We start from the raw sequence: 15,141 nt of genomic DNA, 5'->3' as shown, positions 1-15,141 counted from the left end.
ATTAATTAATTAGGAATTAAATCTGATAAACTGGATTATGTGAATGTATGCATGAAACGTGTTTATTTTCCTAAAATACTCTCTCCCTGACCCCCAATCCCATAGGAATTCAGAGCTTCTGAACTGCTTCGAAGTGGACTGGACAGATCTAAATACCTTCTGGTGAAAGAAGCCAAAATCATTGCTATGACATGTACTCATGCTGCCTTAAAGCGACATGATTTAGTCAAGCTAGGTTTCAAGGTGGGGACTTAGAGTTTCATTCCTCAGTTGATCAGCTGTCAGCTATTAGATTTCTCTTTCCTCTCCTTTTCTTTTCTTGACTTTTTCTTTTTTTTTTTTTTAATTTTTTTTTTAATTTAAATTTTCCTTTTCTTTTCCTTTCCTTCCTTTACCAAGGCCATTTCCCTTGAAGACTGGCTTACCTCTTACTGAAGTTCACATTTCTAATTACTTAAAAATGTCTTTTCTGAAAGTGGTGGTAATCTCTGATGTTTATATGATTAGTGAAATCTAAATCTGATTTTTCTGAGTCTGTTTATCAGTTGTATGTCCATTAAATAACATAACCATATGATTGTCTAAAAAAATTCTAATATTTGTTAAGGTAAATTGATTTTTCACTGTGTTAAAAAGATCTCCAAATATAACTAAAAACTATTTAAAAAATTTGACAGTGTTTTTCACCTATTAGACATTTATATGCTTACATTGTTCATATTTTAAATGCACAGCCACTCCCACTAATTTGTTCATTCAGTAGATGGAAAGCCTTCCATATGAGGATATGGAGTACTCTTATAAGACTGTAGATCAGATAGTAAAATGATTACATCATATGAAAAAGACACAAGAGCTAATGGGCACCATAGCCTTGATAACCTATGACTTGTTTAAAATGGAATGTAATAAATAAGCAGTAAATTTGAATTTGTAGGCTCTTTATAACTTTGCTAGTGATACTGGCCTAAACTCTGACTTTAATGCAAAATCATTTAACTTTGCTGCAGTTGGTTTATCTGTGTTTAAAATAGGGTTTGTGTACTGGTTTGAATTCAGAGTTAACATTAAGCATTTGTTGTTAATGAAAGTGACTGACAATTTTTAAATGTGAGCTCACTGGAGGATAAGTGCTAAATAAATTCAAGGTGATAGAATAGTTGCTATCTTAGACTGAAGGTTCCTCAGCTGCAAGGTTAGCACAAGCACGATAATTTTATTAAAAGGTACTGTGAACTTGTGCTAGTGGTGTGAATTACCCTTTTGCAAATTATTAGTGAGAATTTTCATCTAAATACTTTGTTCTTGGGACTGACATAAAATATGCTTTGTATTTGATATTAAGTCATATCAGTTTAATAAGGGAAATGATACAATCATAATTAATATTTTATGATGTGCAGCTTTTTCACATGCACATTTTTTTTTTTAAGACTTTATTTATTTGAGAGAGAGAGCATGAGAGGGGAGAGGTCAGAGGGAGAACAGACTCCCTGCCAAGCAGGGAACCCTATGTGGGAGGGTTCCTGAGACTCCAGGATCATGACCTGAGCCAAAAGCAGTTGCCCAACCAGCTGGGCCACCCAGGCACTCCTCACATGTGTATTCTAAAAAAAAACAGTACTTGGACCCTATCAAACTTTGATTAATCATTTGCTTACATGGTGCTATACATATATAGTTAGTATAAGCGCTGATAGTAGTCCTTAGATCTTTTATATTTTTAATTTTGAGGTTTTATTTTCGTCAAACTTCCCCTGTATCTAGTTTAAGTATTTAAAAAACTTGTAGAGCTACTTCACCTGGAGAAGTTCAGTCTCCTACTCCCCTGATCAGCCATTCTTTCAACTTTCAGTATTTTCTGTGTTCTTTTTATCTGTATCAATAAAGAATGTTAAATTTGCATTCAGGGGTGCCTGGGTGGCATAGTCGGTTAAGCGTCAGTCTTAAGCTCCGGTCATGATCCCAGGGTCCTAGGATTGAGCCATGCTCCCTGCACAACAGGAAGCCTGCTTCTCCCTCTCCCTGCCGCTCCCTCTGCTTATGCATGCTCTCTCTCTCTCTCTCTGTTTGTCAAAAAAATAAATAAAGTCTTTATAAAATCAATCAAATCAATCAATCTGCTTTTTCGACATTGTCTTTTGACCCTGTGCCATCCCAGGGAGACATGCATGCACAGTCATGTGCTCTTTTCTTTCCTTAATGTGCCCAGTATGGTTATTTCATAATTTTGCTTTGTGATTAAAATTGCCTTTTAAAAAGCAGAATCTATACATATACATTTTTTGTAAGTTAATTTGCATTAGATTTTCAGAGTTGTTTTTCAGAAAGCAGGCTCTTGAAACCATCTTGAGCTGCTCCCACTCTGTTTTGCGTATCATGTCTATTATCCTCTGAGTCCACACAGGGACTTGTGAGAAAATGTGGATCTTAGAACTCCTCCTCCTAATCTTCCACCGAGATGACCTAATTAATACTTGTAATAGGGAAATTCAGCATCAGATAGAGCTAGAAAAGACACCTATCCACATACCTCTAGGTATGTTCAGTAAGAAACAGTACAGAATTGAACCTTAACTTTCATCATTGGATGTCCAGTTGAAATTCATGTCAGCTACTTGTCTTAGACAAACAAATACAAGCATAGTTTGGTAAAAATTACAGTGTATGTAAAAATTACAGTGTATGTAAACAATCCATTTAAAAAACAGAGTGAATAGGGCACCCTGGCAGGATGGCTGAAATTGAAAAAAAAAAAAATCGTAATGAAATAAATAAAAGAGTTAATTAAGCATAAAGAGTAAATATGCTCCTACCTTCTACCTTCCAAGGAGACAAAATAAGAGTAGAAAACTTCAAAAACACAAAACAGAGGAACTGTAATTTGTATTTAGTGATTCTCAAAGAAGGTATTTTACCAATAAGACAAGGAAGAGGATGTCACACTAAGTAACAAACAGAATTAGAAGTGGAGGGGAAGGAAAACATGTTGAGAATAGATCTAAAAGAGAATTGAGCAGATGGGAGAGCAGTAATCATCAAAAAAGAATGAAATTTCTTAATGTTGGAGAAAGACTTGATTTTTTATTATTTTATAAATGTGCAGTGCCTGATGTTACTGGAAGCTGGGATAGTGGAAGGATGCAGGCATCAAACAAGTAAATATACAGATAGAATTACAAATTGTAATGTCCTGTGAGACAAAGGAAGAGAGTTCTGTGAAATCATGTTTAACCTGGGAGGTCAGAGAAGACATGGATAAAATGGGTTTTAAGCAGGTACTTTAAGAATGAGGAAGAGCCAAGCAGACAAAAAATGAAGAGTGAATGGTATTATAGAGCGCCTAAGGCCAGAATGGTGTTGCCAGTTCTAAGAAAATGAAATATGTCAACGTGGTTGAAGCTTAATTAGTAAGGCGTAAGGTGGCATTTAAGGGAGGAGAGGAAGATGGGTCAAATTGAATATAGGCCTGATTAATACAGCTATTACAGGCCTTGTTCAAGGCTCTTTTTCCTAAGATAATTGGAAGCCAGTGAAAGGTTTGAAACCAGTTGAGCTGATGCCTGTTGTATCAGTGGTTTAGGAGAGGCAAGCCAGGGAGGGGCTAGTAAAAGAGATTTCTGGTAGTAGAGCGGTGGCTTGGAATTTAGTGGTGGTGGTAGTAGAAGTGGTGAGAGAGTTCTGAAATAAAATTGCATGCTTTGATGACACATTGAATGCCAGGGGTAAAACAGTGGTAGATTGTCAAGTGCTGGGTAGGAGTCATAAGGGGGAAAAAAGTACCCCAAACTACTACCTGGGGTAAGAATACCAATGGAAATGACCTCATATATAATCATAAATTCATTCTTGCTTATGTAGAACTTAATGAACTGAACTGAAAATAACCAAATTGATATGCAACGCAAGAAATGTTATGTAGGAGATCACTTCAAGGTAAAATTACATATTCGGGGGTTTCCCTGAGGTAACAGACTTGAACTAGAAAAGCAGGGGCATCACGATAAAAAAATCATGAACTTTCTGTTTGAATAATTTGTATGATATTTTTATCTGAAATTATTTGGGGTTTCTTTGGATAGTTGTTATAGTTATGGTGGTAGTTTTTTTGTCTTTCAAGCTGTCTTTTTGACAAGCTTTCCTTTTTCTCCATCTCTCAGTATGACAACATTTTAATGGAAGAGGCTGCTCAGATTCTGGAGATAGAAACTTTTATACCTCTTCTTCTACAGGTAAGAAATGGATATCTGAGACAAGGAAAGTAGAGTTTGAAGAATTCTGGGGGGCAGTGTCAAAAAGCTACACAGTTTTGGGGTGCTAATTGTCGTAATTACATATTCTCTTTAACTTCATTATGTTTGCTATTCTATTTTAAGCCTATAAACGTCCTTTAATCTATTCACTGGTTATTTAGTAGTTTGTTTTGTTTCCGGGAGTACTATTTAAAAATTCATAGTTTATCTTTTAAGTTTTGAAAAGACTTAGTAATTTTAATCAAGAAAATTACATTGTTATGCCGTCTAGAGGGTAGATGAGCTATTTTTTTCTCTTCCTTTGTTAGAGTTGTTTCTAGACTTGTTTTTGATATTCACTGAGTACATTGCTTTTCTTTATTTTATGCCTTAATTTTTCTGAGTGAAATGGCAATGTTTAAGAACGTTTTTTATTGTACAATAGTCTTTACTATGGAAGAATTAAAAACAAAATGTGGAATTCCCAGTTTAAGAATAGATCTAAAAGTTGTTTTATAAGCCAACTTATTTGGGACTTAGAATGTGTTTTATCAGGGTATGTTTCAAGGAATAAGATGTATAAAGTAGCAAATCGAAGTAGTAGTGTGGGAAATTAAAGACATAATTTTTACTGCTTTGTAGATTTTCAGTGTGGCTCTTGGCATGATTGTAATATAGAGTATCTACTTTGACATCTGTCCATTTCATTGCTTGGGTATCATTGCTTGGTCCATTTGCCCAATTCTGACCTGAGCCTCCTTTGGCTTGCCCTACCTGTTAAAGTAGGGTAATTCCATGCCCGCCTTCCTAATCCCTCCACCCTCCCTCACCCACTGTCAGTCACAAGGGTGACAGCACCTGTTTGTGGTTCACAAGTCATTCTATAAACTTTCCAGATTCCTCTCTGTGGAACTGGTGAATGAGAATTAGTAAGCCAGTAAAGCTGTTTTTTAAATAGCAGGACTCTTGAGCAATTGGTTATAGACTAACAGGACAATATATTAATCAGAGTATTTTTGTCATCTCCTCACATTTCATTTCTAGAATCCTCAAGATGGTTTTAGCCGACTGAAACGCTGGATTATGATTGGTGATCATCACCAGTTACCTCCAGTCATTAAGAATATGGCCTTTCAGAAGTATTCAAACATGGAGCAATCTCTTTTCACTCGCTTTGTCCGGGTTGGAGTTCCTACTGTAGATCTTGACGCTCAAGGAAGAGCCAGGGCAAGGTAAAGGAGCCTTAAGTACTCTCTATTTAAGGACCCCCAGCTCCATGATCCAACTGTTTGATAGTATGTTCAGTAGAGACTCGAGAATTCTCTGCATCTAGGAACCTGCCATCTACAAATCTGAAAGCACCTGTATTGCTTTGTGCATGGGGTGTGAATGATCGAGTTATTTCCTACACTTAATTCACTGATACTAATTTATGTGAGTTGTAAACCAAAGCTTCTTTTCCCTGTCCCTTGCCCTTTCTTCATGTCCCCAGAAGATATACAGTTAATATCATTTTGAAATCTAAAACAAAAGGTAAACAAGAGAAAAAGACACCAGTTCTTACTTATATTATGTGTATAGGCTCTCTCTCATAATTACCTCAAAGTATTCCTCAGTTTACAGACTTCCCTGATTTTTTTTTATTTGAGGAGGAAATGAGCATTTATCTCATAAAACAAATAGTTTCATTTCTATAATATCATCAAGTCTGCGGACCTTTGGTTACTTAAAGCAGGAAGACAAGTTAAAAAAGGATTATTGCTAAAAAGATGAGTGCAAAATAGTTAAACATGAAAATTAAAAGGAAGTACACACCCTCTTAGGAATCCAAATTTTGCGTCACTAATATTTCCTGTTTGGGGGGCTTTTTATCTTTGGAAAGCTTATGTAACCTCTACAACTGGAGATACAAGAATCTGGGAAATCTTCCCCACGTGCAGCTCTTGCCAGAGTTTAGTACAGCAAATGCTGGCTTGCTTTATGACTTCCAGCTCATCAATGTGGAAGATTTTCAAGGAGTAGGAGAGTCTGAACCTAATCCTTACTTTTATCAGGTAAGAAAAACGTAAAACTTATAAGTTTATTTTGCATTAACTAGCTGAATTACTACCTAAATCAGTGCTCTTGAACCATTTGACTAGCCACTGAAAAAACAGAATTAAGTTAACACCTCACACACAACACAAAATTCTGTTTCAGGTAGATTCAAGATATGTACACCAAAGAAGAGAAACTGTAAACACACTAGAAAGAAGAAGATAGTGATTTAATATATAATATATACATATATAGTATATATATATTTATAATAGATAACATTAGGGTGACAGAGGTCTTAAGCTCATTACCAAAAGCAGAAATCATAAAGAAGAATGTTGATTGAGACCAAAATTTATTTCCAAGATTTAACAGTGGGTTGAATTCTGAATATATATGTACAGAACTCCAATAAATCACTTTTTAAAATAACACCCCAACAGAAAAATGCAATAAGGATAAGAATATGCAGTTCACAAAAAAAGATTTGTAGCAAGTAAAAGTCACTAGAGTGTATATTCACCTCTGATAATACTCAGTGTGGAGTAGGTTTAGGGAAATTTTATACTCATGCAATGCTAGAAGGAAAGCAATTTGGTGAACAGATTGTCAGTATGTATTAAAAGCAGTGTCCTAACTCTGAAGAATTTGTCCTAAAAAAATAAATGGGCAAGTTTGCAAGGACTTATATACTGAAATGTCTATCAGATCTTTTTCTTTTACCGCATATTATTTTAAAAATGAGAAAACAACCAAAGGATCTGTCAGTAGGGCTTAATTACATTAGTCCCTATTCCATATAATGTATAGGCATTAAGTGCAATAACATTATAACTTCATTTACTGACAAGAAAAACGTTTATGCTATATTAAATGAAAAAAAAAAAAACTAGGTTGTAAAATATATAGGGTCCTTTTTTTTTTTTTTAAGATTTACTTATTTATTTATTTGAGAGAGAGAGAGAGTAAAGGTGGGGGAGTATGGGCTGCAGAGGGAGAGGGAGAGAGAGAATCTCAAGCAAACTCCCCCCTGAGCATGGAGCCCAACACAGGGCTTGATCCTACAACCCTGAGATCATGACCCAAGATGACATCAAGAGTCAGATGCTTAACAGACTGAGGCACCCAAGCGCCCTGTCCAATTTTATTTTTTAAGAGGTACAGCAAAACATGGAAGTTTATACAGATAATCTACATAAAAAGATCCAGCAGCATATACACCAAAAGGTTGGTTGGTTGTTTCTTTATCTATACTAGTAGAACTAACACTTAAAGTTAGTTTGCTATCAGTAGACAGTGGAAAAATTCATACACATGTAGCTGCTTTTCTCTCCTGTCTTCCAAAGAACTAGAAAAGTTAAATGGAAGAGGTAACTCAGGCTGTGAGAGTATCACCAAGAACTAGAATATAAATGATTTTTCTAAAGGTGTTCCTGAATGGTACCTTTGCCTTTAAATGAAAACCAGCTTCTTGTCTTTCTTTTTTGATTCATGTTATGTTTTATATTCTTGTTTTACTTTCTTCTCTCATCTAATGATTCTAATTTAGTCTCTACTGTACTGGACAGAGCAGCCTTGTGTGCACTTCCACACTTTCAGATTCAGCTAAGCATAAACATAAGCCAAACCCACCAATTTGAGACCCCATCCTCTTCCCACTTAAAGTGGTCTCTCTATTAGGAGAGAACAAACAGAAAAAATACTAAGAAGTGTGAGGAAAAAGAAAAAAACATTGCCCCAACATTGAGAGTGCACTGCAGTACTGCTAGATACATACGCTATTAGACTGGATTTTCTACTGGCTTCTTAGTCGGTGACCTTGCTTCTTTGTAGTAGTGTTTCTTTTATACCTACAGTTGCAGTACACTGCAGCAGAATATTATTGATCTGTATTAAGACTGTTGTGGACCTAGAAATATTAAGCCTTTAAGTGGGTAACTTTTATTTTATGATGAGTCCATATGTTGCTAATACATTATAAGTGTCAAAGAGAAGTAATTACCAGATACTCTTTTTATTTATCAGTGTTAACCTAGGATAGGATTATTCCTTAGTTTTATGAAAGGTGTTCACTTGTCCAAGTTGACTTCACTTCTTGAGGTGTGATAAGTGAACAGTTGTGCCACTTACTCATTCTTTCTACAAAATTGAAAAAGGAAATAAATGCATAATCTTGTCATTTTTACACTACAGAATCTTGGAGAAGCAGAATATGTGGTGGCACTTTTTATGTATATGTGTTTACTTGGTTATCCTGCTGATAAGATCAGTATTCTAACAACATATAATGGGCAAAAGCATCTTATTCGTGACATCATCAATAGACGATGTGGAAGCAATCCATTGATTGGAAGACCAAATAAGGTAATTTTGTGAATATGATATGTTCTGTTATTCATCATGTTGGCAAGATGGGAAAATTTTATTTATTACGAGTTATTTATATTGTTCTACTTTGTCTCTTTGCTATCTCCTTTTAAGACATAAGAGAATAAAATAATAGGAGCTATAAATAATTCTCTAGCAGTCCTGTCTGACAGCGTTATTGGTTTACTATGAACTTCTGTCTCAACTACCACATTGGAGATTTTGTTGATGGTAATCAGAAGTAAATGATCCTGAAACTTCTTGTTGGTAAAAGGAAGGATAATAAAATTACATTATTTATGTACTGTTACAGTAGGATTGTAGCTTTTTAAAATTATTTTTCAAAGGTATAATTTGTACTGTTTTATTGGTATGTGTGGGAGAGTGTTTTTTCTTGAGAATAAGGGAAGATTGTAGAGCACCTTTGGACCTGAGGATTATTTTTTTATACTTTTATTTTTTGTGTAGTATCAAGTACGATGCTTGATTATTTCAATAAAAGGCTGAAAGTTTAGAATAACAACTGTATTACTAATGATGAAATTAAGACTGGTTGTAAACATGGCTGTATAGAAGCTCTTTCACTTTTTCTTGGAAATCATCCAAGAATAGCAGGAAAATGGGAGGAGGGAAGGACAAATGATATTTTTAGTGAGATGACACAAATCAGAGGACTAAGATCAAGGAGAAAATTAGGAAGAAGAGAATTTAGAGGACCAGGCTTGAAAGTACCAGTGGAAACACTTTCTGAAGGTGAGTGGCATACTCTGACACACAAGAGCCATGTTCCTGTTATAGAACAGTGGGTATGAAATTGCGGTGAGCAGGAGCCTTCCTGGTCCCAAACTGGTTCAAAGAAGCAGAGCCATGCTCCCCCAAAAGCAGACTTGTCTCTACAGTAGCAGAGGCATGTAGCTGGCATGTAGCTAATCTAAGAAACCACTTATTCAGTGATGAAGTAGAAAAAGGAACCTAGCACGAGCTCAATTTATATAGGAAAAAAAGGAGGACATCAGAACATACCGACAAGACATTTGCTTCAAAAACATGTTGGTCTGGAACAGATGAAAACTTTGAATACACATTTGGCTGTGAATTTTAAAATGCTTAATGAAGTAACCATTTCTGTTGGGGAAGGCTACAAAGCAGAGAAATTTAATAACTCAGGAAGAGATGAAACGTGAGCTGGAAGAAAATAAAAACACAGAAATGGAGACAAAGTTGAAAGGAGAACAAGGACATACTGAATACTCCACATAGAAAGTGCAAATGAGAAACTAGTAACTTTCAAATGGAGACAGCTTAAAAGTAGAAGAACCTCAGTATCTGAGTCCTTTTATTTATAACAGAAAAACTTAAATAATGAAGGAAAGTCTCCCCACCCCCCATCTCATAACAAGAAGACAAAAGTGAAATGGTTCCAGGACTGGGTTACAGAGTGACTCCATGGTGTATCAAAGACCAGGGTGTTCATTTCATCCTCCTCCTTTGCCATTCTGAGTGTGTGAGCCCAGTTCCCAGACAAGCTCTCCACATGGTCGGGTTGGCAACAGAAATTTCCAGGGAATATATCCCCACATAAGAGCAAAAGACTAAAATCCAAAATATACAAACTTCTGTAACAGTCATTGTTAAATAAAGACAGCCCAATACAGAATTGGCAAACGAATAGTCACTTCACACGAGAAGATATAGGAATGGCCAATAAGCACATGCAAAGTGCTTACCATCATTCTTTGTGTCAGGGGAATACAGATTAAAACTATAATGAGGTATACTGCACACCAAATAGGTTGGCTAAAATTGACAAGATTCACAGTGCCAACACCGGTTGTTGGCAAGGATGTGGAGCAACTGGAATCTGAATCTAGAACAATGCTAGTGAATGTGCAGAGTGGTACAGCACCTTTGGAAAACAGCTTGACAGTTTCTCATGAAGTTAAACACACTTACTGTACAGTTCAGCAGTTTCACTCCTAGATATTTATTCAAGAGCAGTGAAAACATAGTGTCCACAAAAATACTTATACTATGAATTGTAGCTTTATTCAAGATAGCCCCAAACCAAATGCAAACTGCTATAGCCACTGTGGAAAACAGTATGGTGGTTCCTCAAAAAGTTAAAAATGGATCTACTCTTTGACCCAGCAAAGAATACAAAAGCACTAATTCAAAGCAGTACACACACTCCTATGTTTATAGCAGCATCATCTACAGTAGCCAACTTATGGAAGCAGCTCAAGTGTCCGATTGATAAATGAGTAAAGTAGATGTGAGATGTGTGTGTGTGTGTGTGTGTGTGTGTGTGTGTGTGCGTGCGTGCATGTATATGTGTATGTATATATGCATGCACACACAATGGAATATCATTCAGCCATTTAAAATTAAATCCTGCCATTTGCAACAACATGGATGGAGCTAGAGAGTATAATGCTAAGCAAAATAAGTCAGAGAAAGACAAATGCCGTATGATTTCACTGATGTGGAATTTAAAAAATGAAACATGATCAAAGGGGCAAAAAGACAAATTAAAAAACACTCAGTTACAGAGAACAAACTGATGGGGAGGAGTATGGCGGGTTGGGTGAACTAGGTGATGCAGATTAGGGAGTACACCTGCCATGACAAGTATCAGGTGAAGTGTAGAATTGCTGAAACACTGTACTGTACACCTGAAACTAAAATAACACTGTATGTTGACTACACTGAAATCAATTTTTAAAACAAAAAAGCCCCAACCAAAAACAGTCCAAATGACATGAATGGGTAAATGGATAATCAAATATGGAATATTGTTCATTGGAATACTATTCAACAGGCAAAAGGTATGAATTTCTAATGGACACAACACATGGATGAATTTCAAAAACATGCCCAGTGAAAGAAGCCAAACAAAAAAAGTATATGATTCAATTTTTAAGGAATTTTAGCCTGGCAGAAAGTAATCTATAGTGACAGAAAGCAGATCAGTGTTTGCCCAGGGCTTAGGGATACAGTTTTGACTACAAAGGGGCCTGAGGTAATGGAAATCTTCATTGTGGTGCTTATCTAGGAGCATTTATTGTCAGAATTTATCAAAGTAGATACTTCCAAGTGAATGCATTTTATTACATGTAAATTATACTTCTGTGAAGTTGATTGAAAAGAAATGCTTTGTAAAATTCCTAAAGGTATGGACCGTGAATTATAGCTTATGCAGATAAGCACTTTTTTTTGTTGGATTAGTGAAAAAGAAATAAATGCCTGAGTGCCAGTATTAGACTAAAACCTGCATGAACTTTCCTAATTGTATATATAGTTTCAAAGTGAATAAAAAGTGCTATGAAAATTACTTATTTTTTGTGTGTCAGAAGGTGCTATCCGTGAGAACTAAGAATATATCAAATAATAAGTGAGCATACTGAGTTATACTGCTGGGCATCAAACTGGGATACCAGGTCCCTGCGTCCAATGTGTTGAGCAGTCTAGTAGGAGAAGACTGTTTATTCTATAGATAGTAATTTGGTTGTCATTAGAGGTAAAGATCAGTGCTATAAGTGTAATAACAGGAACATAGCCTAATCTGGTTACTAAGGTTTATTTCTTTGTGTTCGTTAACTGATTTTCTCAGTTCCAAGTATATGATCATGTTTCCTTTTCAGGTTGACTATCTTAATTATAAGATTTTTATTTTTGAAATAGTATTTAAATTCTCTCTCTAGAGTTTTATTTATTGTGCTTTTGAAAATATACCTTATTTCCCATTTTTTCTTCCTAGGTGACAACTGTGGACAGATTTCAAGGTCAACAGAATGATTATATTCTCCTTTCTCTAGTAAGAACCAGGGCAGTGGGCCATCTGAGGTACATAAAGAAAACTTTCAATATTATTGAAATTTATTATCTGCTTCAATTTTGAACTTCTTATTAATTGTTATGGCAGCATTTGGCTTGGCAAGCTTTTTGTTGGAGTATAACAATATCAGATTCTTGCAGAGTGTACTATTGTCATTGCTTCTGAATTTTTTCAATCTTAAATATTTTAGTACATTTACTTTTTAGTCTTCAATAACACTCAGAGATAGGATTTTATTGGAAAATCTTAGTATCTTATATTTGTTGGAAGCAGTGTCAGAAATTTAAAAAGGTAAGGTGGTAAAAGGAGTCTTCAGAGTACATTTTTCATTGCACAGGATTTCTGACTTTTTTTTCCCATGCAGTCTTTCAGCTTCACCGTTAGAGAATAAAGAAACCATTTGTTCTTCCCGGATTAGGAACTGTCAAAACAAACAATAATCTATTTTTATCATTTATTGTGATGTATTTATGTGCTAGAGATTTATGGGAATAATATATTCTTATTACAAAGCAGCCATTCAGTTTTATATAAACCTTCATCTCATACGACTTACTAACAAAACTAATGAGAGTTTGTTTTATTATTTTATTTGGTAGATATAAAGAGAAAAGTCTCTAAGCTCTCTCCAAGCTCTCATAATGTTGTCATTAAGTCAAAATCTATTTGGAGCTTAGCCCAGTGATCAAGTTGCATCAAACTGATAACTTTTATGTAAGAGTAAACAAAGATGTAATGTTTTGAGAAATTGTTTCAAAACTATTGCATTCTAAAATAGTTTATTTTTGCTTACTTACCAAACATGTATTTGGAGACAAACTTTTCTAAAAAGCATTTCCTTTTCCGCATTAAGATTTATAGCTGCTGCTTGAATGGGGCATCATTATGATTTACATAATTAAAATCTCCCAAAACTCACAGTATGAATATACGAATAATGCCTCGTCCCCTCCCCATCCTTTTTCCTACTGTGTCATGCTTTTGCCTTTTTCACATTTAATGACTTGACTTCTTGTTCCATAATTCTAATGTAGCTACTTTAAATCAGTGCATTAGTCATGATTCCCCTCCTCCCCACAAAAACAAAAACATGAACATAGAGTTTAGTGATAAAGTAGTAACTTTACTTGGTTTAACTAATCACTTGATATTAACTTAATGTTTATTCTGAATTTCAGTTTTTAAGATGCTTAACTTTTTATTGCCATAGCTTAACAGGGATATTTAGTAGAGTAAGTAAAAACAAAAACAAAACAAAGAAGAAGAAAAGCTGCATACAAATGTTATTAATCTTGAACTGTGCTAATTTTGTTTCCCAAAGGGATGTCCGTCGCTTAGTGGTGGCCATGTCTAGAGCCAGACTTGGACTATATATCTTCGCAAGAGTATCCCTCTTCCAGAACTGTTTTGAACTAACTCCAGCTTTCAGCCAGCTTACTGCCCGTCCACTTCATTTGCATATTATTCCAACAGAACCTTTCCCAACCAGTAGAAAGGTAGGCCTGCTTCTTCATTGTATAGAGCAGCACTCTCCAGTAGGTGATCCCAGTAGCTAGGAACAGCATTGCGTAGATCAATCCCCAGTGGTTTAGAGCGCTCCCTACACTGTGGAACTGAATTAGATTTTCTGTGCAAAATACTAGTACATGCTAACGTTTATTGAAAACTCACTATGTATCAGGCAATTAGCTCTTCCGTATTAATCCCATTTTATGTATGAGGAAACAGGATTAGCACAGTTAAGTAGTTTGGTCATGCATCTCATAGATGGAGAATCCAAGATTTTAAAAGCCAGGCAGTGTGACTCCAGAACGCTGAAGAAACCTACACTTCAGAGGACATAGGAGGGCACAGCAACAAAGGACCTACTCAGAAGTGCCTCTGCCCTCCCTCCTTATCCTTGTGCCTTTCCCTGTCTGTCCTCCTTGCTCCCCCTTCCCACCCCTTGCCCCAGGCCCTAGATTTCTTTTGCATAAAGAAGCAAATACTTATTTTCTTATATTGTTCTCTTTCTTTCATAAAGGTTAGCATGCTAATCTTTAGGTTGTGACTTTGGGGCTTTGCATTTTTAATGCAGTGTCTTAGAGGTCCATTTAGATTTTAAATAAAGCTTTTTTTTTTTAATTTTTACTTATTTTTTAAATTTCTTTTTAGTATTCCAGAACTCATTGTTTGCGCACCACACCCAGTGCTCCATACAATACGTGCCCTCCTTAATACCCACCAGGCTCACCCAATCTCTCATCTCCCCCTCCAATTTCCCCCAATAAAGCTGTTTTAAATGTTCACAGTACACTTCATTCCCTCCCTCTGAAGAAAAAGAGGAAATTATGTGTGTTTGTTTTTTAAGGCTGAGTACATTTTTTTAAACTTTTTTTCCTTGGAAGTGCCTCTCTGCAGGAATAGAGGGATAAGGGTGGAACGATATGATGAGGTGGGGCCCTGTGAAGCCTCCAGTGTCATCCTCCGAGGTCTGGACATGATCCTGTAGCCCTGTGTTTCTCAATCTTTTGTGGGCTGATTATTACACAAGCAGGCTCCTAACACAAGGTCTGAGGCACAGCCTTCTTATGCAGAGGCCGCAGGGACGTATCTGGGGGCACATGGAGGTCAGGGAGTGCCAGTGAACAGAAGGCTTGAAAGCCAGTGCTTTATCCGACACCTGGGGTG

General features: G+C 35.9%; 1 protein-coding gene across 2 annotated transcripts in view; it reads left to right on the top strand.

Moving 5' to 3' along the window:
- Window positions 1-15,141, top strand: part of AQR (aquarius intron-binding spliceosomal factor) — a 93,707-nt gene that overhangs the window by 75,401 nt on the left and 3,165 nt on the right. For both annotated transcript variants that reach the window (XM_059372465.1, XM_059372464.1), the window contains 7 exons: window positions 106-243; window positions 4,161-4,232; window positions 5,277-5,464; window positions 6,115-6,286; window positions 8,463-8,633; window positions 12,394-12,479; window positions 13,793-13,967. In XM_059372465.1, the coding sequence (XP_059228448.1) occupies window positions 106-243; window positions 4,161-4,232; window positions 5,277-5,464; window positions 6,115-6,286; window positions 8,463-8,633; window positions 12,394-12,479; window positions 13,793-13,967 (1,002 nt within the window). The remainder of the gene's footprint in view (window positions 1-105; window positions 244-4,160; window positions 4,233-5,276; window positions 5,465-6,114; window positions 6,287-8,462; window positions 8,634-12,393; window positions 12,480-13,792; window positions 13,968-15,141) is intronic.

The sequence above is a fragment of the Mustela nigripes genome, chromosome 13, assembly GCF_022355385.1.
Source record: "Mustela nigripes isolate SB6536 chromosome 13, MUSNIG.SB6536, whole genome shotgun sequence".
In the NCBI taxonomy this organism is placed as follows: domain Eukaryota; kingdom Metazoa; phylum Chordata; class Mammalia; order Carnivora; family Mustelidae; genus Mustela; species Mustela nigripes.
The sequence above is the reverse complement of the archived record's forward strand: the minus strand, read 5'-3'. Positions and strand labels throughout refer to the sequence as shown.